This window comes from Dryobates pubescens, chromosome 8 (assembly GCF_014839835.1).
Source record: "Dryobates pubescens isolate bDryPub1 chromosome 8, bDryPub1.pri, whole genome shotgun sequence".
In the NCBI taxonomy this organism is placed as follows: Eukaryota; Metazoa; Chordata; class Aves; order Piciformes; family Picidae; genus Dryobates; species Dryobates pubescens.
This window is the reverse complement of record NC_071619.1, coordinates 4,676,014-4,700,868: the sequence shown is the minus strand read 5'-3', so window position 1 is coordinate 4,700,868 and position 24,855 is coordinate 4,676,014. Positions and strand designations below refer to the sequence as shown.

General features: G+C 42.9%; 1 protein-coding gene across 1 annotated transcript in view; it reads right to left on the bottom strand.

Annotated features, from left to right (window-relative positions):
• GFRA1 (GDNF family receptor alpha 1) overlaps positions 1 to 24,855 on the bottom strand; it is a 172,078-nt gene that overhangs the window by 45,242 nt on the left and 101,981 nt on the right. Inside the window, exon 4 of the mRNA XM_009905631.2 lies at positions 23,220 to 23,559. Coding sequence (XP_009903933.1) covers positions 23,220 to 23,559 — 340 coding nt within the window. The remainder of the gene's footprint in view (positions 1 to 23,219; positions 23,560 to 24,855) is intronic.

Genomic DNA, 24,855 nt, shown 5'->3' with positions numbered 1-24,855 from the left:
CCCCCCCCCCCCCCCCCAGTTTTGCAAGGGAAACACAAAAATAAGCAGACACCAGTGATTTGCAAGTGATTTACTTTATTTGTTTACATGCTCCAGAGACTAATTATCTTTGTTTGCTTTATTGTTTTACCTATCTCAGAATGGGATTGGATGCACATCATTAACTGGCCTGAAAGCAGCGATGGGCAAACTTCAAAAGGTTCCTAGGCTTAGTTTGGGAAAGGATCCTATAAATAGACTCTATGCAAACTGTACCTGAATTTATCTGAACTATTCTCATGACCTCTTTTTAGTTCCTTCACTCACTAACCATACTGACACCAGCAAACCCGCGGCTGCTTTCAAATCATAGTCAGCCCTAAGTTCTTCACCCCCCATCCCCCCTTCCCTTACATAACCATTTAACCTTGAGATGGACATCTGTAGCTAGTTGCCTTTAATGGTTTTTATTAAAAAGTAAAGCTTTCTACCAATCCTCCAAGGTGCCTGACATGTAAATTTCTAAATTCCCATACAATCTCTGCTTTGCTGAGGAATATATACTGCACCTACCAGGGGACACGCTGAGAGGAATTGGATTCCAAGGTATAGGAAGAGATAAATAGCGGCACTGTCGAGAAAATCTGGGCAAGGAAACCCTCTTGTCACTGCAGCAATTCCTCTCCCAATCAATAATTAAGACAGTGGCTTGGATCCAGCTTTCTGAGCAATTGGGAACAAAAGACAGTTGACAGTATCTAAGGTTTTCACAAATTCCACTAACACCTGGATGAAACCTCTTTTAGAACAGAAGGGAGGCTACTATATCTCTCTACTACAAAAAACCTTTTCCATGGTGGAAAGATCAAGCCTGCTCTATGTGTGGTACTGTTGTGTTTGGAAAACAAAGTGGGTCCTCAGATGTAAATTTTGGTATTTATGTGAGCACAAATACATCTTTTTGGAGGTGCAGTTACACGATCAACACCTCGGGAATCCTGAAAACGTCTCTTGCAATCATTTCATCATTCTTAAATGTCTACTTTTCCCTTAGATCATCATCCCATAGATCAAGGTGCATTGGTCCAGAGGTTGTTCAATACATTCCTCTTCTCTAAATGTTTGTAGGGACTGGTAACTATGGAATAACACCAGTCATTTACTACTCAGTCTGCTTATGGAATGTATTTATTTGCAAACCCTAAAGGAGGCTGAAAAGTTGCTTTGCTGAACCCTTTTGCTTACAGCATGATTTTTATGTTAATTTCTGAAGAATTTTTGTGGTCATAAAAGGTAATGATCTGACAACATTGCACATTTAAGTTTCCATAAACCAAATATAGTTCAGATATCTCTGGTTCAAACATTACTGGACATCATCATGCACTCCTTCCCTAGTGAGTCATCCAAACTTCATACTATCAAAGTTCTCACTCTCTCCTAAGCTGTTAGCTACACCTGATATTTATGTGGATTCATTTCCACTGGAGATAAAGTTAAGGTCAGCAAATAAAAACAGAAATGGACCTCCCTATGCCATAAAAGAACTCCATTATTTTCAGCACAAATCTGCTGATTAACACTCACTGAAGATCTAGCCCAAAACATTTCCAGTAGACTGGCAGGGATGAAAGTGATCATCAGCAATACCAAAAAGCAGTACTGTTATTTATCAAGAGACAGACAAATCAGCCTAATTAGGAACTGCAGAATCATTTCTCCTAATGGATTGTACATGATATTAAGAACATTTTGGGTCAAAGAGAAAATCATTTTAGGGCTGCTGAACAAGAAGCAGTCAGAGGATAGCAGTCCCATTGAAACCATGCATACTATGTTCACTTAGTCATCCTCCAGCAGGAAGCACCTTGTAGGTAGTAATTTGTGGGTCAGAGTCTAGGCCATGACTGAGCACTTTGACAATCTGCAGTACAGAGTTTACAACATGTGTGTCTTCAAGTGTGCACCACTTTATGCCTGCAATGTACATAGATTTATCCATTTGCTAGACAACTGCATAGTGAGACAGGCAGCTTTATATTGTACATAATATATAGCAGCACAACATTTAAAAGGAACTATTAATTCCTTTTTCCACTGAAGAATCACAAATCCTCTTTGTGCATAAATAAATAAATCATAGAATTGTTAGGCTTGGAAGGGACCTCAAGGATCATTCAGATCCAACCCCCCTGCCATGGGCAGGGACACCTCACACTACATCAGGTTGCTCAGAGCTATATGCAGCCTGGCCTTAAAAACCATGAGGGATGAGGCTGCCACCACCTCCCTGGGCAACCTGTTCCAGTGTCTCACCACTCTCATGGTCAAAAACTTTTTCCTAACATCCAATCTGAAGCTACCCATTTCTATTTTTTTTTCCATCCCCCCAGTCCTATCATTACCTGACACCCTAACAAGTCTCTCACCAGCTTCCTTGTAGGTCCACTTAAGATACTGGAAAGCCATAATTAGGTCTCCTTGGAGCCTTCTCTTCTCCAGACTGAACAGCCCCAGCTCCCTCAGTCTGCCAAACCACTCAGAAATCTTTATAGGAAGATAACAAAACTAAATTCTCCTCTTTGTAGGGCAACCCCCAGCCCCACAAATTAACCAAGTCCTCTATTAGCCCTGGAAAATCTCCTCAAAGCAAACTACAGATCTTCTAGGAAGCTTACTTTAAATACTTTGTATACCACTAACTGGAAACAAAAAAAAAAGAAAGAAAGAATAATCCTATTGGCAAATTCAGAAGAAAATCTGCTCAAACAACAAACAGGATTTCTGAGAAGAAGGAGAGAATAAAAACAAGCAAACCAAACCTGCTTTGGGGTTAGCACCAGTGGAATCATTTGTAACAGTGAAACGTACAAAGGAAACAAAGCTAATTTGTTTTCCTTTTGATAGTGGTTCTTTAAACACTCAGCAGGACAGATCAGAACTTCCAAATTTTCCTCACAAATAAGCATTGTTAATGGCAGTGTTGCATTTAATCTGCATATGATTTTTGAGGCAATTTGATTTTATATTAGCACAGTCTGTTGTTGCACAGACAGTGCTGAGGAGGTTTTCACCATTTTCTTGACTCTCAGGGTTTTGATGCTCTGAAGTTATCTTTGATATTTATCAACTCTCCTTCTTTAAAGTCGGTGGGCTCTGCTTCAGGACTGGTGCAATGCTTTAAAAAGGATGATGTAAATGATGAACTTGCAGAAAATTGTCTCAAACTGCATGTTCACTTTGGACATGGTGTAAATCATGGCCTCCTGGAAGGCAAGTGTAAGAACCAGACATAGGAATCCTCCTCAAGCAGTAGCCCTGTTGCTGGGTGTCAAGGGTTAGGGCTGGGATGGACAAATGACAGATGCTCTCTATTAACCCCTCTCTGTTCCCAAAGGGGAAGAAAAAAGGCTAGCAGATGTTGATTTCTCTTGCCCTTTTTTTAACTTCCCCCCCAAGCTGTATACATTTTCAGTTACTGGTACACAGTGACTGAGCCCTGAGAGAGAGAAAAATCTTTTCCTTGAGAGAGAGAAATCTTCTCCTTTAAGTTTTCCAGAATCCAGATCTCCCCCTGACTGCACTGACACATGCTCCGATGTCCAAGTGAGTGGTTACAAGTAAGTGCCCTGTCAGTGGATACAAGGAGCAACAGCTGCTGTCCTCTCTACTCACCTGGGTGATGTTAGGTGAAGCCTAGACATGCTCACTGCCACCTCTCTTTACAGTGCTGCTTGGGTTAAGGTACCTATTTACGGCTCGATAGCGGTAACGCAAAGAGTACGTAAATGCCAAAGCTGAATGACTGGGGTGACTACAGTAATTAGTCAAAGCTGCTCCAGTGTCTAGACACCATTTGGCAGACACAGCATAGTCATGTAAGAAAAGTGCTGCATCAATATTCAAAACAGAAATGAAGTATAAATCTGACACTGAAAAAATGCCAACTAAAGAAATGCATGTGTGTCACAGTGATAAATGGCACCATTACGGGGGTGTGGGGGGGAAGGGGGGAAAAAAACAACCCAAAATTCTTAGTCTTTTGTGAGGGTCAAATGTAGTACCCTCCTCTGCAGCTACAAATAGCTCCTGTGTGGTTTGGGTGGTGCTATTTCTACTGGGATGCCAAAGTGGCAAACGGGGTTGGTACGAGGCCAAACTAATGGCCTTGCTGGAGGAGCTTCTCATTTTCTCTTTGTTTCACAAACACACAGTGAGTGGGCAGCAAGAACATGAGGCAAAGGCTACAGAAGAAAGTATCAACCAGTGAGCTGAAAAAAGCCCCAGAGCAGCTCAATCACAAGAGAGATAACCCTCCCAGCACTCAGTGATATAGCTTTGACCTGTTCTTTTTTTTGTCTTTCCATTAAAAGACACTAAAGCTGTGCAAAACCAAGAGATCCCACATCTCTTTAGCTAGGAACACACACACACACACTCTACTGAGCACCTGTAAGCAACTATAAATTTTGGTAGTTCTTTTAAATGGTCATTTTTGTATATTTTTATTAAAACACCATTATTTGTTTTGGTTTTTTGTTTTTTTTTTCAGCAGAAAGATTATTTTTCCTTTGGCTGCTACCCTCCTTCTGAAACAATGGCAGTCTGGGCCCTGAGGACACTACTTACCCTAGCCACCCCTGGAGCTTTCCCTGCCTAGTCCCTACATAGCCCAGAACCCCATTCCAGCCTCCCCAGGCCTCAGCCCCTGTCTCAGAGATGCTGTAGGACCTCAGACTCCAGTCTTCCCCTACTCAGCCATGGGCTGCAGCCAGCCAAGTTCACCCACATGCCAGCATCCCAGCCCAGCCCTAAGGAGATGCCTTATACCTGGGGCTGCCCCTGGCTGCTCCACTCCCTGGCTGGGGTGGTGGGATGAGCCTTGCCTGTGTGGTCATGCCATGCCTGTCACAGGGTGTCCCTGTGGATCCCAGACAGCTCCTGGTCCATGCTGCACTCTCACACAATGCTCAGCATTTGTATGTTTTGGGAAGTGAGAAGAAAGGGTAAAAATATAAAGATCTGATGGGAGACCATTTGGCTCCCAAGACCTGAATTCTGAATACTGGCAGAAACCATTACCAGATTGTGGACACCAAACACCAGCTATTAACTGAAAGAAGCTGGTTTTCTATCTAATTTTGCTTCTGTTTTGTAATTTTAAATGACTGGTAACTTAAGCCCTTGCAAATATTTGATTGTGGGTTGGATTGCTCCCTAAAAATGTTGTTGTCCATCTGGAAGTAAAATACAAACAATTCTCATATACCTACAGGCAGCTTATCTAGATTGTGGAATAACTGAATATATCACCAGACACCACACAAGACTCATTCAGATGCCTTTTAGCATCACCAATGCTCAGAGCATCAGACACAGACATGACAGTCCACCAAAGCTGGTTCCTCTCAGCTGAGCACCCACACTTGACTCAAACTGGCTAGCTGACTGTCTATATTGTGTTCCCCGCCATATCTACCAGTGCCCAGGTTTTTTGCTTACCAAGAGCCTTCTAGACACCTAGCATCTCAGATAATGGAGCCATGCAGAGTGAAAAATATTTCCATCTTGCCATATCTGTAGTTTTAGATCACCAGTACAAACAGTCTGGTTTTCCACTAACAAATCTCATTTTTCCAAGCAACAAGCACTCTGAAGACCCCACACCCACGTTCTATTATTGTATTTCATGCAAAGACAAACTGTATAGCATGTTCTGTTAACCTTATCCTTTCCCCTTGCATGTGTGACTGAATCTGCCAGAGACCTGTTAGCTCTTTCCACACAGTGTCTGCCACAGATAATCAAAAGAAGAACTTAACAAAACACTGGACCCATAGTTTATCAATGTTAGTTAAATCCTCTAAGTGAGTGACTCAATGTAACATATTAGGTCTCCTTTAGGTCTAAGGAAAGCTACTGAGCCCAAATGTGATTCTAAACAAGAGTGATATGTTTGCAATTGAGTAATATAAATATTTTTATACTACTGACCTTTTGTGCAACTGAAACAAATGTTGAAAGCTGTGGAGCAGATCCTGAGTGCAAGGTAATGCAATCAAGAATGAGAACAGTGATGCTCAGCTGCAGTGACACAAAACAGAATTTTCTCTTTGCAAACAAAAAATTACATCACATAATTTTTTAGAGGCCTGTTGGAGAGAACATCTGGAAAGCATTCCACAGGAAATCAAACCTATATTAAATATGCTTTGCAGGGCTCTGTTTCCTCGCATTGATTTTAAGCATGCATAAACGCGTTTCTGTCTTCTGAGCTGCAAAGAAAACACTTTTCTGAGAACCTTCTACAAAATGACAGGCTGAACTGTCAGGCTGTGATTCCTTTCAGGGGATGCTGGTAAGATTTCTATTTAGTCTGTAGGTCTCTGCAGCGCGACATGAACACATCCACTAGCTGCTCTTCCTGAGTTTGTGTATTTTAATTTTATTTCATTTCCTTTATGCTGTTTAATTTGAAGCTTCTAAATATAAATGACTGTGATGGTTAAAGATGCCCAAGCCTTAGACTGTCTCTTGATAGCATGCTACTCAGCAAAGAGCTAATTCATTAAGGAGAGAGTCGTTCTCACTTCATTAGCTGAGCAGACAGGAGTGCCTCTGAATTACAGGCTGGGAACTTAACAAAATCATTGTCACTCTCAAAGAGCAAGCCAAAGAAATTAGTGCCACTGCAAGTCCTTGAGTGGGCCACTGGATGCTTAGGTATTTATTAACATCTATATCATGAGTGCACACTGAAAGAATGCAGTTCCAAGTACCCGAGAATGATGTCCATGACAATAATATTCTCTGTAACCACTTGAATAAACTAGAATAGGATATTGCTGTCTCAAGCATGAAACTGTGGCTGAGTTTGGAGACAGGAAATAAACTGGAAAGTCCAACACAAGTTCTCTCTTTACCAGAAAACTTTCTGTTGGCAGATGCACTGGATCATCAGGTTTCCTAAGTTTATGTAGGCATGCTTTCTGCATAAGGAAATCCCTTAACAGCACTGTGGTATGTGTGGTGTTGTTCCTGAAGGGAAAATCCCCACGTCTCTTTGTCAAAGACATGGCTGAGGGAAAGAAAGGGTGCCTAGTGCAGGGTTTGTAGGCATACACAATAGCTGAAAGTCATCCTGAAGATGACTCTAAAATCTATTCTGACTTCAGGAGTAAGATGACAAATATAAAATCAGGATTAAAGCAGATTTTATGTGAGTGCCTTTTCTTCTATGCACAAAACAACCTCAATCAAAAAGTTGAGAAGTTCTGGCACTAGCAAACCAATAGAGCATTGATCTTACTCAACGTGGTTTACTTGCTTTTAGAAGCTATACAGATATATAAAGCTAATACAAAAAGCACTGATTTGTAGCATAAGACTGGAAAACAAACCATATTTACCAGTTAAGGATGATGTGGCTGTCTCAAGACATTTTTTTGTCTCCATGGTCAAAAAAACCTGAACTCAGCCACTGAGGCTGAGTGCTGACAGCCTGTGATGTTCCAAGGGGCAATGGATGAGGAAGAACTTCTTTACAATAAAAGTCATAGAGCACTGGAACAGGCTCCCCAGAGAGGATGTGGAGTCTCCTTCTCTGGAGACTTTCTAGACCTGTCTGGATGCATTCCTCTGCAACCTGTACCAGATTCTATGGTCTTCCTCTGGCAGGGGTTTGGACTCAAAGATCTCCAGAATTCCCTTCCAACCCCTAACACATTGTGATCCAGATGTTTACAGAACTTCCTCTGAAAGACATTGTCCAAAACTAGAAGTCTCCCTTCCCCCATGAGGGGGGGGAGACACTGGAACAGGTTGCCCAGGGAGGTGGTGGAAGCCTCATCCCTGGATGTTTTTAAGGCAAGGCTGGATGTGGCTCTGGGCAAGCTGATGTAGTGTGAGGTGTCCCCATGGCAGGGTGTGGTAGGTTGAGAGAGGGCTTAGCTCTCCCTCCTCCACAGAGTAAGAAACCACAGCTAACTCAGTCGAAGAGCAAAAGCTATATATTTACAAGCATATATGGAAAGCAGGTTATATATAACACAATATATATAGGTATTTACAATATATACACAGAAATACACAGCAAAGACAAATAACACAACAAAAATCCCTCCCTCAGGGAGGGATCCCCTCTTTGGAACCCCCTCTCTCCCCCCCTTACCTCCCTTTTTCCCCAAAAAGGGGTTAGAGAGAGAGAAAGGCAAGTTACTAAGGAAAAGAGTTGTTAGCAAGCTTCAAAAGCCCATGCAGGATTAGTGTTTGCTTATCTGAAGGCCAAGTCCAGCAGTTCGCAGAAGAAGCAGGCAGGGAGAACAGGCTGAAACACCAAACTCCCCCAACTCCCAAACCCAACTGAACTGAGGAAAAAAATTTCCAACCGCTCTACAATCTAAAGCTGAATTTTTGTTTATCAACCAATGAAATTCGTTTAGAATATCAGAATGTTTTGGTTCTAGTACCAAAAACATTAGCCAGTGTGTTCCAGCAGTGTTTGTTCTTAAAGGCACAGCCTCAAACGACCACAGTCCACCCCTTTCTAAACAATTTCATTGGCTGTTCGTACTGTCCATCCAATCCAGAACAATATTTACAGTTCGTAAGTTAAGTTCATCGTCCATTCCGGCTATACTCAGATGTAGATGATTCAGAAGTCCAAGAAAATCCAAAATCAAGAAAATGGAAAACAGTTTGTCTCTCCGCAGACGAAGCGAAGAAAAAGGGAAACAGGGACTCAGGGACTCTCAGTTGACTCAGGGCTCTCAGGGTTCTCAGGGTTCGTGCACCGTAGATTCCTCAGGGACTCTTTCCTTTGGACGCGCTGTAGCTGTACAACATTCTGAAATTAAACTCTCTCAGCTAAAGTTAAATCTCTTTGTGGAATACACTGAATTTCACCATTCTCTTGCATTACCCAATAAGTGTGACCCGGACCTTCTGCTGAAACCACCCCTCGGACAGGTTTAGCCTCTCCTGAGGGCGAAAATACCCAAACAGTTTTACCTAACAGATTCTTTTCCCTAACAACAGGAACTCTATCACCTTCTACTTTCTGTAGCAGACCAGAATGTGCAGGTCCAGCTCGGTTCACTGAACCTCTACTGTTCACCAGCCAGGTTGCTTGTGCTAAATGTTTCTCCCAGTTTTTCAAAGATCCACCTCCCATGGCTTTGAGAGTGGTCTTCAACAAACCGTTGTAGCGTTCAATCTTCCCTGCAGCTGGTGCATAGTAAGGAATATGGAAAATCCACTCAATACCGTGCTCTTTTGCCCAGCTCTTTACAAGGTTGTTCTTGAAATGAGTTCCGTTGTCTGACTCAATCCTCTCTGGAGTTCCGTGTCTCCACAGGATCTGTCTCTCCAGACCGAGAATGGTGTTGCGTGCAGTTGCATGTGGGACTGCGTAAGTTTCCAGCCATCCAGTGTTTGCCTCTACCATAGTAAGCACGTACTGCTTACCAGAACGAGAACGTGGTAGAGTGATGTAGTCAATCTGCCAAGCTTCACCATACCTGTATTTGGACCATCTGTCACCATACCACAAGGGCTTAATTCTCTTTGCCTGCTTAATAGCAGCACAAATGTCACAGTCATGGATGACTTGTGTGATGGCATCCATGGAAATGTCTATGGATCTGTCACGAGCCCATTGGTATGTTGCATCTCTGCCTTGATGTCCTGACGAATCGTGAGCCCACCGAGCTAAGAATATCTCACCTCGGTGTTTCCAGTCGAGATCAAGTTCAGAGTCCTTGTCTACTTGAGAAACTCTTGCAGCTAGATCTGCCTGATGGTTGTGCTGCTGTTCCTCAGTAGCTTTGCTCTTGGGAATGTGAGCATCAATGTGTCTCACTTTCACTGGAATTCTCTCGATTCGATCAGCAATGTCTTGCCACAGTTCAGCTGCCCAGATGGGTTTTCCTTTCCTCTGCCAGCCATTCTTTTTCCAGTTCTTTAGCCAACCCCATAGAGCATTGGCTACCATCCATGAGTCGGTGTAGAGATAAAGCTTTGGCCATCTCTCCCGTTCAGCCACGTCGAGAGCTAGCTGGACAGCTTTTACCTCTGCAAACTGACTGGATTCTCCTTCTCCATCCTTCGCCTCTGCAACTCGGCATGTTGGACTCCACACGGCAGACTTCCACCTTCGCTTGTTCCCGACAAGACGACAGGAACCGTCTTTCTCGAAGACTTCCTCAGCAGTTTTGCCCCAGACGATGATATCATCGATGAACTGGATGTGTTCTGGAGCACCACCTTCCTCCAGAGCATCATGGATCACTGCATGACAGATGCTGGAGCTGTGGATCCAGCCCATTGGCAGTCTGTTGAAAGTGTACTGGATTCCTCTCCAGGTGAAAGCAAACTGAGGCCTGCATTCCTCTGCTATGGGAATAGAGAAGAAGGCATTAGCAATGTCTATGGTAGCATACCATTTGGCCTCTTTGGATTCCAGCTCATACTGGAGTTCCATCATGTCTGGTACTGCTGCACTCATAGGCGGAGTTACTTCATTCAGGGCTCGGTAGTCCACTGTCAGACGCCAGTCTCCATTCGGCTTTCGCACAGGCCACACTGGACTGTTGAAAGGTGAATGAGTTTTGCTGATGACTTTCTGACTCTCCAACTGACGAATCAGATTCTGAATGGGCAACAAAGAGTCACGGTTGGTTCTGTATTGTCTGTGATGCACAGTCCGAGAAGCAACCGGCAACTTAATGTCCTGAATCTTGTGTTGTCCCACAACTGCAGATTCATCAGAAAGCTCAGGTCTAGCAGACAGCTTCAGTTTTTGTCCATCAATTTCTACAGAAGCTACTCCAAAAGCCCATTTGTAACCTTTAGGGTCTTTGAAACGCCCTTCTCTCAGAAAATCAATTCCCAAAATACAAGGTGCATCAGGTCCGGTCACAACTGTATGCTTCTTCCACTGCTTACCAGTTAAACTTATATTAACCTCTACCTTACTTAACTCTTGAGATCCACCAGTGACTCCCAGAATAGTTATGGACTCTGATCCCTGATAATTTGATGGCAATATGGTGCACTGAGCTCCTGTGTCAACCAAGGCCCTGTACTTCTGAAAGTGTGAAGTGCCAGGCCACTGGATGTACACATCCCAATAGATTCTGTTATCTGTATTACCCCTCTCCTCCCCCTGGCGGGAGGCAGGGCACCCCTAGTTATGGGGAACATGTCCACAGGTGCAACGAGCACACTGTGCAGTGTTAGAACTGGAGCCACTGTTGGAGCTACTAGAGTTGTCCTGGGGAACTGTAGAAGTAACAGCTACCCTTCTGGTATTGCTACCTCGGGTTCTGCCACTTTGCAGTTCTCTCAGTCTCCTGAAAATATTAGAAGTTGGTTGACCATCCCACCTGTTCATGTTCTCACCAAACTGATCACGCAGGGTAATCCAAATAGTCCTACGTGACTGCCTTGGTGGTCTGTTTTGGTTTGATCTGTTTTGGAATGACCTCCTTGGAGGATGTCTATTCCTCACAGATGAAACCTGTACCCACCTGGAGGAAGAATTGGAATCATCTCTTTGTGCCAATTGGGAGATGGTGTTTTTAAATTCATCCTTCAGCTCTTTCATGCAATTCTCCAGTTTTCCAGACAGAGTTTCAATGGCTGAAACCAAAGAAACACGTGTCATGCTATCATCCAATTGTCTCAATTGATCAGTGAATTGGCCAACCGTAAGAGGAGCTCCACCATAATTTCTTGCTACAATTCTGCTTGCCAGAATGTTTGCATAATTAGAAGGAGCAAGCTTGATGAGCTTTTTAGTAAGACCATTTCCTACAGGAACATCATCAGGATTCAGAGATTCATGTTCACCATAGAGTACCTCTCTAACAGCAAATTCTCTCAGACGCTTGATTCCCTCATCTATGGTAGTCCAGGGCTTAGGATTCCATGGAAGATCATCTCGGGAAGGGTATCTCATGAGAACCGCCATTAGAAGGCGTATCCACAGATTAACCTTACCGAGAGCCTTGCCTAGATGTCTATCTATTCCATTATCCTTTGAGAGAGTTCCTAGCTGGGCTGCTGACTTGTCTCCAACCATTAGAGCTGGAGCACCTGTATCATAGCATCTACCAAGCCAAGCGAGAACTGGCTCCTTATCTGCTCTGAGATAGTCTTTTCTCACATTTCTAAGCTCCTCCCGGGGTGAAGAGCAGTCGGTTATGTCATCTTGTTGCTCTTCTGCCTCCTCTTCCTCAACTTGTGGTCCAAACAACCTCTCAAAGATCCCTTTAAGCTGAGAAGCACCACCACTAGCTGCTGTCCTACCAAGAGATGCATCTCGATCCTCTGATGATCTCAATAACTCAGCTATATTTTTAAGACAGATTTTCTCTTCCTCCCCAGCAGAAGAACCTTGCTGTGCATCCCCGTCAGCTCCTGAATCAGCTTTAGTCTTACCCTTCCTTGTTGTTAAAACTGCTACTTGCTTTACTGGAGCTGTGTTTGGGTTTCCAGCTGCCTTATTATCAGAAGCTGATAAGCTTTGAGACAGATTAGTTGCTTTGGAGGACGCTTCCGCTCCTGCCATGGAAGAAGGAGGAAATGACTTTGCCTCGTTAATGGTGGCTGCCTGGGACACAGGAGCCGCCATGTTTGGGGCTACTGTAGCCCCTGGCTGCTTGCCAGAATCATCACCATTGCTATTCAGAGCTGCCTTGCCGATTGACTTTTTAGCTTTATCTTTAACTGACACAGATTCTCCATTATCATCCTCACTGGATGTTCCTGAAACAGAGCTAGGGTGGCGTTTTCGTCTCTTAACCCTCCGTTTTATAACAAAACATGCCTTGGACACTTTTTTCTCCCGGTACAGTGCTACCAACAAATACACATTACTTATCACCAGCAGCAGGACTACACACATCAAGAAAATCAGCTTTGGATCCCAGCCATCACTTAAAATTACCCTTTCACCGAGCGGAATCTTAAACTCTTTTATCTCAATAGGGAGTGTGCTAGATGTAACATTCCTGTACTTTTTAACATAAAAGAATTCCAGGCACTGATCATACAGAAGCCGAATCTTGTACTTAAACCACAAATATAATTTTTGCATTATATATTTACCTATCTTATCGATAATCATACCCAGGCAATACTTGTAGATCAATACACCAAAGACCGAGAAGAACAGACGCTCAAAAAGCCAAAACACCTTCATGTTTGCTCGTTCGACTTAAGCAAGCAATAAATCAAACTAATTTGTCAGCAAACCCCGAGTTGGGCAGCCAATAAATGTGGTAGGTTGAGAGAGGGCTTAGCTCTCCCTCCTCCACAGAGTAAGAAACCACAGCTAACTCAGTCGAAGAGCAAAAGCTATATATTTACAAGCATATATGGAAAGCAGGTTATATATAACACAATATATATAGGTATTTACAATATATACACAGAAATACACAGCAAAGACAAATAACACAACAAAAATCCCTCCCTCAGGGAGGGATCCCCTCTTTGGAACCCCCTCTCTCCCCCCCTTACCTCCCTTTTTCCCCAAAAAGGGGTTAGAGAGAGAGAAAGGCAAGTTACTAAGGAAAAGAGTTGTTAGCAAGCTTCAAAAGCCCATGCAGGATTAGTGTTTGCTTATCTGAAGGCCAAGTCCAGCAGTTCGCAGAAGAAGCAGGCAGGGAGAACAGGCTGAAACACCAAACTCCCCCAACTCCCAAACCCAACTGAACTGAGGAAAAAAATTTCCAACCGCTCTACAATCTAAAGCTGAATTTTTGTTTATCAACCAATGAAATTCGTTTAGAATATCAGAATGTTTTGGTTCTAGTACCAAAAACATTAGCCAGTGTGTTCCAGCAGTGTTTGTTCTTAAAGGCACAGCCTCAAACGACCACACAGGGGCATTGGAACTAGGTGATCCTTGAGGTCCCTTCCAACCCTAACAATTCTATGATTATGGCCAACTACTGAGATGTACCTCCAATGCCATATTAGAAAAGAGAGCATCATAACCAAGAGGACAACCACTGTAACTGATGCCTGAAGAGGAGCAGAAGAAAAATGAACTGAACATTCAAACAGCATGGTCAAGTTTTAATTTAACAGAGGTCTTGTAATAGGAAGGCTTGCTCTCATGGTTTATAGAACGTGCTTGAACAAATACAGTGTAAGCACAAACATGTGAATTTAAGGTTATCTATTAATCACCTTAGGCAAGGGCCACGGAAAAAATCTACCTTCAACTGTAAACAGAGCAGAAAACTTTTTGGGTCACTTGTTTTAAAGGCAGCAGATAATCAAAGCATGGGGGGATGGGGGGGGGGGAACACCACCTCTGAGAAGAAGTCTTTGCAGATAGTGGTACACTTATGTCTGGCTTCCAGTTAACAGTAGTTCCTCCATCAGTAACATGGTAGTGCTTAAACCATAATGAAGGCAATGCAATTTCTGTTCAGTAAACATTAAAATGCTAAAATTTGAAAATATGCATGTGGCTGTCACTGGCTCTCTTGAGAAACAAAGTTTTATTTTTAGTTCCAGTGCTTACATTTTCTTGCAGCTATTTTAATAGATGAACTGCCACCAGAAATATTCTCTCGCTGGGGCCTGATGTAGAATGATATAAATAACCTTTACAAAGTCCAGCATAATGGAATGGTAAAATCAGTTGACATTCTTTTAATTAGCACTGCCTGAAGATTTACCTACAGTGAACAGCAATAGCCACATCCAGCCCTGGAATAAATCCACTGAAGTCACTGATGTCAGAGGAAGCACACTGGGAACGGACTTGATGTAACAGCTCTGTTATTCACATTAAACACAGAGCAGCTTCTTGCCTGTAGCATGTACATGGTTTGAGGTAAATGAGGAAAAATTTTGATTTATTAAGGCAAAGTGCTGTTGCATCATATATACACCCTTTCTTTGCCCCAGAAACAAAAAGTTAGACAAATGTGCACATTGAAAGGATTCAAAACTCTGCTCTTCACCAGGTTTAACAGATTAGGGAGTGGAAACTACTCAGGAAAAGCTAAACTCCTGCCCTCTACAAAAATCTCTCAACCACCAATTCAACAATTGAGTGCTACTCACTGGAACCCCATCCAGCAAAGCAATTAAGTGCTTGCTTATCTGTAAGAACATGAGTAGCTCCAAATTTAGATCTCAGTTAAAGCTTAATGACAAATTTAACTTTCCTGGATTTCAGTGGTTTTGACTGAACAAGGGTGAAACTGCTTCATTAGTTATTATGCAGTTTAATCTTTCTCCCCATGATAACTGAACAAAACAAAATGTGTCACGTTTGCCCTGCTGTAACCTCCTCCCTGGCTTTTCTTTCTCATCTCTGGTCTTCATATTCTTGGTATTATACAGGTGGTTTTCCTTTCTAACTTAGAATAACAAACCAAGTCTTTTCAGACAAAATGATACACAGAGATGAAGGATCACATTGGGATGATACTAATGCCCCCAAGTTCTTAGCGCTGAAGTTTCCTGGTGGCTGTGAGTACTTCAGCCCACAGAATTGTTTTGGCTAAAAAGGAGACTGACATAGAAGGCAGGCTGTCCTAATTCAGCCAATAAACCTCTAATCATTTGCATCCATGTTTCTTTTATGATTGCTGAATGTTCAGACACACATACTTCATTCCCCTTTTCAGCCCTGTAGACAGCTAATAACAAATATTCAGTGCCATGATTTGTCCTTAAAAGAAACCAGAAAGTCCTAAGAGGACCTCAGCCACATTAGGAATACCACCAAAGCTACACCATGCAAAAGAGAATCACAGAATGTTAGGGGTTGGAAGGGACCTCGAAAGATCGTCATAGAATTATAGAATCAATAAGGTTGGAAAAGACCTCAGAGACCATCAAGTCCAACCTGTCGCCCAACACCTCATGACTAACTAAGCCATGGCTTCAAGTGCTATGTCCAATCCATTTTTGAACACCTCCAGGGATGGTGATGCATCACCTCCCTGGGCAGCACATTCCAATGGCCAATCACTCTTTCTGGGAAGAACTTTCTCCTCACCTCCAGCCTGAACTACCCCTGGCACAGCTTGAGACTGTGTCCTCTTCTTCTGGTCCTGGTTGCCTGGGAGAAGGGACCAACCCCCACCTGGCTACAACTTCCCTTCAGGTAGCTGTAGACAGAAATTAGGTCTTCCCTCAGCCTCCTCTTCTCCAGGCTAAACAACCCCAGCTTCCTTAGCCTCTCCCTGTAGGGCTTGTGCTTGAGACCTCTCACCAGCCTCGTTGCCTTTCTCTGGACACGTTCAAGTATCTCAATCTTGTTCAACTCCCATGTCACAGCAGGATCACCTAGAGTAGGTCACACATGAAGGCACCTGAATCAGAGAGTTCTGACAACACTGATGTATAACTTGTGTTTTACAGATACGGGCCACAAAAGAATCACACTCCCCTTTCTGTGGAGACTGGGATTCAGGAATCAGCAGAGGTTCTAGCTAACTGAACGAATGCTGCTTGAAGTACTTTAAGCTTGCCTGACAAGGGACCTCAGTGTAAAGATGCTGTCTAGTTACTGCTTCTTGGAGCATAAAACCCTTGTCTGTGAGGCTCTCTTTGTTGCTAAAGCACAAAGCAGTAGGAAAGTTGGGTGCAAGAATAAAGCTGAGCCATTTTTTTAATTACTACATCCTTGTGGTTTTGCCTCTTTTGAAGAGATGTCACTCACCCAGCAAGCTTTTAATCTTCAAGATTCTCTTAAGCAGAACAGAGAGAGTATAAATGAGGACTGGCCAAGCAGATTGTGGTTGAATGAGATCCTTCTACACTTTGACAAGGACAAAGCAGTCTTGTTTTGCTGGGCGTTTGATTTTTGGATTCCAATGGGATTTCTGGACACATTTTAAGGAGGAACTGCTTGATTCATCTTGACTTTGATTCAGAGGGAAGAAATTTTAAATTACCTTTGTTTATGGGAGGGGAGACCAATACTCTGCCTATTACATTCTCCTATCAAAAAACATCAAGGTAATTAATCATGTAAAGGACTGGAAGGGAAGAAAATAATACAGCATTGCATATTTTCCATCTTTACCTTGCCTTGAAAGAGGTTTTGCTTAGTTTGCAGAGACTGCATTAATATTCTTTTCCAGGCTAGTAATTCCCCACACACCCCCTCTACTACATCATCATGTTTCCTCTTCAGAGCACACCAGCTTCTGCTCCACCTCTCCCTAGATCCTGGTTTCTCAATTTTCTGAGGTGTGATCATTCCTCACTATTAATTCACATAAATGAACTAACACCTGGGTTTTGGTTTGGGTTGTTGGGTTCCCCCCCCCCCCCACCTTAAATAAATTTGGTGTCTCTACCAATATATACACATAGGCATACCCTTGTATATATATAGACACAAAAATCATTCTTCTTCAGATTCAGGCTGTATTTATAGAAGTGAGGTGAGCTTGTGGGCATGCTGAAGGATATGGCCTGAAAGTTAGCTTGACATAGTTTTTCCTATCCCGCTTGGTATTTTGCAGACACGGGAGCTTGCCTCATGTCATGTGCAGAGAGAGCAGGGAGGATGTGCACGTAGGCTGAGCTCAGGCCAACCCTATTACCCTGCAGACATCCTGCACCTAGTGCAGGGTGAGTAAGGCAGCACATGAGGGTTTCCACCCACTCCCTGACTCAGTCTCTAAATGTGCAATATAGGCATTGCCTGCATGTCTTGAAATTAAAGAGTGTCACTGGGTTACTGGCCTTAATAGCACTACAAAAACTATACTGTTGTCTTGGCTTTGCATACTCACAGAAAAAACAATAACCTCAAGGAGCTGCCAGACAGCTTTGTAGTGCCAAACTGATAAAAATACCCCTGTGGGAGGCACATCCAGCTCTGTTAGATGGAACTGGATAACGGTACTGTGTCCTTGATGAAAACATCCACTACATGTCCTTTTAACACGTGAAGATAGAGCCAGTTTGAGCAGTTAGGCTTTGAAGCTGGCTAACCAAATTGTAACCAATACAAGCTACAAGGTTGAGAAAGGGAGGTAGCACCTACATTTTCCCCCTCATTTTCTGAATTACAGAAGATCACTGGACTGTGGCAGGATATTCAGGGAGGATAAGAACAACGCATAGAGGAGCAGGTGAGGAGGGACTCTAAGTGGCTATCATAGGGAGAATTCAAATGTGGTGGAGAGGTTGTGAAAGTCAGATAATGACTGGAAGATCTGGCAAGAGGAGATCAAAGGAGACTAAGCAATGGGAAGAGGCAAGAGAAAAAAAGCAAGGCAGAAAGTGAGAAAAATGAAAGAAGTATAAGGGATAGAAAACTTGAGGAAAAGAGCCTATTTCTTTTTCCCCTCTTCCCTCTCCCCCAACACAATCCTTTAGTGTGCTTCTGCTCCCTGCTACATTTTAATGCTGTAGCTGAAGAGGGTTCCCTCCTGAAAAAAAGGTGCTGGGCTGCCCCTCTGATGCAGCAGGACAAAAAAGGCAAACTCCACATTAATAACACCTTGTTATAGAGACATCTACTGCGTTCATCCACCCCCTCCTCTGGTGAATCTTACCCATGAGGGTGTACAGTTTGCAGTCAGTAATGGTGCCATGTTGCAGGAACAGTCCCAACTCATACCCACAGAAGCCACTTTCACAAAGCACTTGTAGATTGCATGTATCTTATGGAAAAAGAGCACAGTCACAGTTCATCCCTTTCCATGGTGAATTAGCATTAAAAAATTCTGTTCAACAATATATAAAGAGGGGAAATTATGACTGATTAGGACAGAAACTAGTAGAGGTTAAGAACACACCAATGAAAGCACATTAAAAAAGATTTGGCTCTCTGAATACACAGTGCTGAGAATATTGTATTTTCAGGGAGAGAACCCATCTACTGTCACCTAATGAACACCTCATTATTATCTAACAGACATCCCATCAGGAAATGATTTTCAAATCTCACTGTTTGGGTTTGTTTTTTTTCTTTTCTCCTTTTCAGGTCAAAATAGTTGTCTTCTGAAATTGGTCAAGAAATACTGTCCAGCTACTTCCCCATAGAACTGAACAGAACAGAACAGAACAGAATAGAATTAACCAGGTTGGAAGAGACCTTTGAGATCGAGTCCAGCCTATCACCCACTTTTGAATCAACTAAACCATGGCACCAAGCAGCCCATCCAGTCTCTTCCTAAACACCTCCAGGGGTGGTGACTCCACCACCTCCCTGGGCAGCACATTCCAATGGGCAATCACTCTTTCTATGAAGAACTTCTTCCTAACATCCAGCCTAAACCTCCCCTGGCACAGCTTGAGACTCTGTCCTCTTGGTCTGGTGCTGGTTGACTGGGATTAAAGACCAACCCCCACCTGGCTACAACCTCCCTTCAGGTAGTTGTAGACAGCAATAAGGTCTCCCCTGAGCCTCCTCTTCTCCAGGCTAAGCAACCCCAGCTCCCTCAGCCTCTCCTCCTTAAAATGACTCTCAAACATTTGACCAACCTTTTCAGATATTGCAATTGTGGACAACAAGAAACATTCTATTCTGAGATTCTTCTACCAAAAACCCCAAACCCTTATTTTATGCTATCTTTCTTTTCAGCACATGACTGGATTGATACTGTTATTTTAATAATAATGTGCCTGTGTTATCACCATTCTGGTCAGTGCCTTCTGAACACATTCAGGAGATGGAGGAAGTATGCAAATTCAAACCACGGATTATTAAAAAGACCAAACTAATGGCTCACACTTTCATTTCTCAGAGAAAATAGTGGTTGAGTACTCTTAAATGTGATGGCAGCAAAAATGGAAGTACCTTGCCCTGCATTTACAGCAGAATGATGTTTTCCAAACATGTCTATCATAGAGTTGTTAGGGTTGGAAGGGACCTCCAGGATCATCTAGTTCCAAGCCCCCTGCCATGGGCAGGGACACCTCACACTACATCAGGTTGCTCAGAGCCACATCCAGCCTGGCCTTAAAACCCTCCAGGGATGAGGCTTCTACCAGCTCCCTGGGCAACCTTTTCTAGTGTCTCACCAATCAACTTTCTGAGTTTAATTGGTAGCTCAAATGATCAGAACAGAAGGCTCCTCAGAGGTCTGAGCTATTCCAGGACAACATAGTGGGTGAGTTTTTGACAGTATATTGACTTTCTTTAAAAGCTTTGTTTATGTCCACAATAAAAAGCAACTCTAATGAATACTTTTTGTTCTTTGGCTTCTTGCTTTGCAGTGAGCCCTGACAGGCATGTCTGGGAGACTCCAATTGCTTTCAAAGCTAGATATGGACAGGGATACAAGCAAAGGCAGCAGAAAAATGATAATGAAACAGAACCATTCGGTATTCTGATGAAGCTGAAAAATTAGGACTGTTTACATAAGTCAGAACTTATTTGCATTTCCTGACATTTCTGGCCCTTGTTTTTTTCCTTTCCTCAATTGAGAGTTTCTAACATTATATAACAGAGAGATTAATGAATGAAAAAGAAGGAATGAAGCAAGCATCCTGCCACCTCAGCAAGTGGCACCTGCAGCTTGGCAAAATCGCTTCCCTTCTCTTAAGTGTGTCTCAAGATCTTACTCGGCTGTATGTGCATCCAGGACTAAGCTTTTAAAGAGTATCCAAACCAGAATGTTTTAATACTTGCTTGCACAGACCCAGATGATATTTTACACAGAGTATGGACAGACTGAAATCTTGCATTTCTGAACTAGCAGCATTCTTAAACCATCTGGGAGTGTACTTTCAGTAACTTTCCTAACTTGCCCCCCTTGTCTTCAGCAGCACTACAGAGAAGGTTTAACAGTTCTAATAGTCACACAAATCATCATTTCTAAATGATTAGGTTTCACAGTAGGTAGAACATATTCTCTAAGTATTCTCCCATTTAGATACTCTTTCTGATTTGAAAATTAAATAGACATTATCAGAGCAGGATTTATATGCCAACTGACTCCAGCTTTCAATTACTTTAAACATATCTGGAACTACTATGTAGACTGATATTTTTCAGTGCCAACATTTTCAACAGCAGGGAAGAGATTTCCCCTTTCTTTCCTCCCCATCCAAGTCTCTGTTTTCCTGCAGGACAAGAGGAACAAATTACACCAACTCCCTTTAACTTCACAAGTCAGAGACAAAATGTCTCCTGCTGTATCATGGATAGGCTGGAATAACTGCTGATTCCTCCTCCCCTTGACAGCAGAGAGGGAAGGTATTAAATACAGTAGCTGTTTAGATAGCACAGAAGGTATTAGCATCTATGTGAGATGACTCTCGGCAACACATTATGCTCACGTTACCTCCAGGCAGAGGACCTAAGTGCTGCACTCAGTTTGCCCACTGGTTCCCTTGTATCAGTGCTGCCCCTCACCCTCCACAGGCATGTCTCACTGAGTCTTGGAAGAGTTCAAACTTTTTAATTTGGGTATTTTAAAGCAAAAGAAGCCACAGGAACAGCCTCTAAAGAAATCCACTTTCATCCTATTGCTGCCTGCAACTTAGGGCAACAAGAGATTTCAGCAAGGGCTCCTCTGCAGCGTTGCAATAAAGGAAAATCACAGCACCCAACTCTTGAAGTCAAGTTAAACTAAATGCTGTTAAAAACTTCACTGCTGAGATAACATGAGATCAAAGCTGATCAAAGAAAAACAGGCCATAGGAATGGCATTAATTTAACTAATTCCTGAATGCTACAGCCCAAATAATAGGAAGAATTGTCCCTATAAAATTCTCTCTTCCATTTCAGTGACACTGTAACACACAGTGTTTGTCTGAAAACAGAGTAAAGACACTGTAACTTCTACTAATTAATGGGGCCTGTGTATAGGTAATGGATATAAGCAAGAAGATTAATGGCACAACACAGCAATGGACAACAGGTGGTTCTAAGAGGCAAACTGCAGTCACATCAGCTATGAAGGTGCTCAATGCAGCTCACTAAACGCTGTTCTGATTTAAATCTGCTCTGATTTAGGTCAGCAGGAAACTGGCTCCAGATTTCCCTGACCCATCAAGGGTAGAGCACTACTCACCTCCACACCTCTGAACAGCACTTGGCACATCTGAGGTGCTACAGCTAAACGCTTAAGATCAGCAGTGAAGATCTCATAAGCAAACTTCAAAGTAAGTATTTTACCAGGCATATGTAAGTACTTATTAAGATTTGTATCAGATCTTCAGTGTCCTTGACATTTTACAGTAATGTTTGTTTCCCTGCTTACTCATTCACAGAATTGGATAATCTACAAGGAATTTACACATGGGCATAACTTCATAAACAAGACATTAGCACAACAATGTTCTAATGTAAACATACACAATGCTAAGTAGGAATAAAGCATTTCCTAAGGGCAGGAGGAGATCCTGAGTAAGTATCCTGTAACAACCTGCAGGAGCTCAGCGAAGGCACTGGGACTCATTTTGTCCTGTGAAGCAGAGCTCTGCACTGCTTCTCCAGGGTGAACACACAGAGCAGAAGCTGGGAATTGGGTCAGCGAATCAATGACCCTTCAGCTGTATCAGCCCAGCACTCTTGCCAGGGGCAGGGGAGATAAAATGATTCCAAGGCTAAAACCAGCTCTACCAAGACAGTGGGATCTAGTCCACAAATGTGGACACCTTTTTAACCAATGAAGTAAAACCCCTAAGTAGTCTGTGTGTTATGACCCTCTGTGAAGTCCACTGTGTGGCTTCAATTCACAGCTATCAGCACTTACACATAAGATTACAAGGAAAGCAAGTCCCATCACAATGAGTAGTTCTATTTTCACCTGGTCACTAATGGGGGTATTAAAAGCATCCTGAGACATCATTTCATACAGCAACTTAAAGAAAATGCTTCCAACAAAGATCTGTAAGAATTAAACAGGGGATTTAAAGATTCCTCCATAATGTGAGGGAGTAGCTGTGAGTAATTCTGGAGAAGACACATTAAAATCATCCTGAGACATCATTTCATAAAGAAACTTAAAGAAAATGTTTCCAACAAAAATCTGTAAGATTTAAACAGGGGATTTAAAGATTCCTCCATAATGTGAGGGAGTAGCTGTGAATACTTTTGGAGAAGACACACACCGTCACCAGATGCAGGCTTTTGTTATTCTGTTAAGGATGTCAGAGGCATTTCCTTTTTCCCTGACTCATCCTTTTTTCCCTAGTGGATATTCTGACCCTTAGTCCTAGCAAATCCAGCAGTACCAAAAAGTTCTCTCTGGTAGGTACCTCATTAATCACTCCCCTGCCATGTGCTATCTTACCTGCAGATGTAATTCTTCTTGCAGGATTCTTGTAAATTCAGGCAGTTTGGTTTCTCCCTGTCCTCATATGAACACACAGGAACAATAGTCTGCCGTCTCCTTTCTGTACAGGCTACGTCTCGACAGGAGCAGAAGAGCATCCCATAGCTGTGCTTTGGGGGAACCTTGTCAAAAAAGAGCCGGAGGGCCTTATGACACTTCCGCTTGTTACAGATTTCATTAGACGTGCTGCTGGTGCAGGGGGTTATGTAAGCAGATCTGAACCTCTTGCAGGTATCATTTAGGTTACAAGCTTTTGCTGCATCCAAGCAATTGTTCCCCTTTGAAAGTACTGGCTCCACTAGAAAAGACAACACAACAGCAGTAAGAAATGCGTCACATTTATACTGTCTTTCCATGCTTGCGTTCATTGCACTGTTAACGAGACCCTGAGCATGTATTTGTTACAGACAAAACTTTTCAGTGCCGGAAACTGCCACCAGTCCTCGTGTTTCTCAAGGTTTCAGGAGTGACCAAGTGCACAGGCATACGTTCAGATCAGAATGCTGGCAAACCAAGGGGGCTTGCACCGGGCAGGCTGTACTTCATCTTCGTTGTAGCAGACGTGCGGGATGAGTATCAGGTAAGACCTGGCCTCATTAAAAAGCTATTAAAATCACTGGCAAATTTGGCAGGGTTATGCTGGGCCCATCACGTAAGAACACAGTGAGCACATGGGCTCCAAACTCTGTGTTTTTAAAGCTCTGACATTTCGAGTTTCATTCCTAGAACAGCGTAACTGACATTCAGCGTCTGCGCCAGGTAACAGCATTTAAATGTGACTTGTGTGCTCTGCAGAACCTAAAACCCCATGCCTGCTGTTACAGTCTGTGAGGGATGAAAACAGCCCACCCAGACAGAAGGGAAAGCACTGCAGCCCCATGACTGTGAGCTCCCTAAGGCCACCCACAAGGCCTGTAAGTTAAAGACACTTTTGTAAGATCTATAGATGCCCTCCCCCAACATTTATGAAGTTTACAAGCTTTGAGAAACTGACATAGAATTAACAGGTGACCCCGAGAGGGACAATTTAAAAGGAGTATGTGACTCTCCACACACACTTACAGGCACACACCAGAAGAAGTACACCTACAGGCACACACCACAAGAAGTTAAAGGAAAAAAATTAAACTCAGGTAAGAGTTAAGACTATAATTGCACATTCAATTTTGCAATTCATTAGCCAGGTATTAAACTCCCATCTATGCCTTGCTTGAAAATGAAGGCAACTGGCATTACAATGCAAAATTCAATTAAGACTAATCATAATGCTGGTTTGGATATTAGGAATGCCAACATCCCAGATCCAGGAAAATACATTAACTTCTCATTGCTACAGAATTGGCAAGCTGAAGAGAACATTTTGCAAATATCTAAAACTCTTAGGAGGTCTGGCCACCAATAAAACATCTCAAATGATCTACAGCTCTAAGTTCCTCATAAAAAAGCTTCTTCTGCTTCCCCCCACCACCTTGGTCCAAGGCCCTTCAAGTCTGTGCCACTCTTCATTCTCCAAATACAGAATACAGAATTAACCAGGTTGCAAAAGACCTTTGAGATCATCGAGTCCAACCTATCACCCAACACCATCTCATCA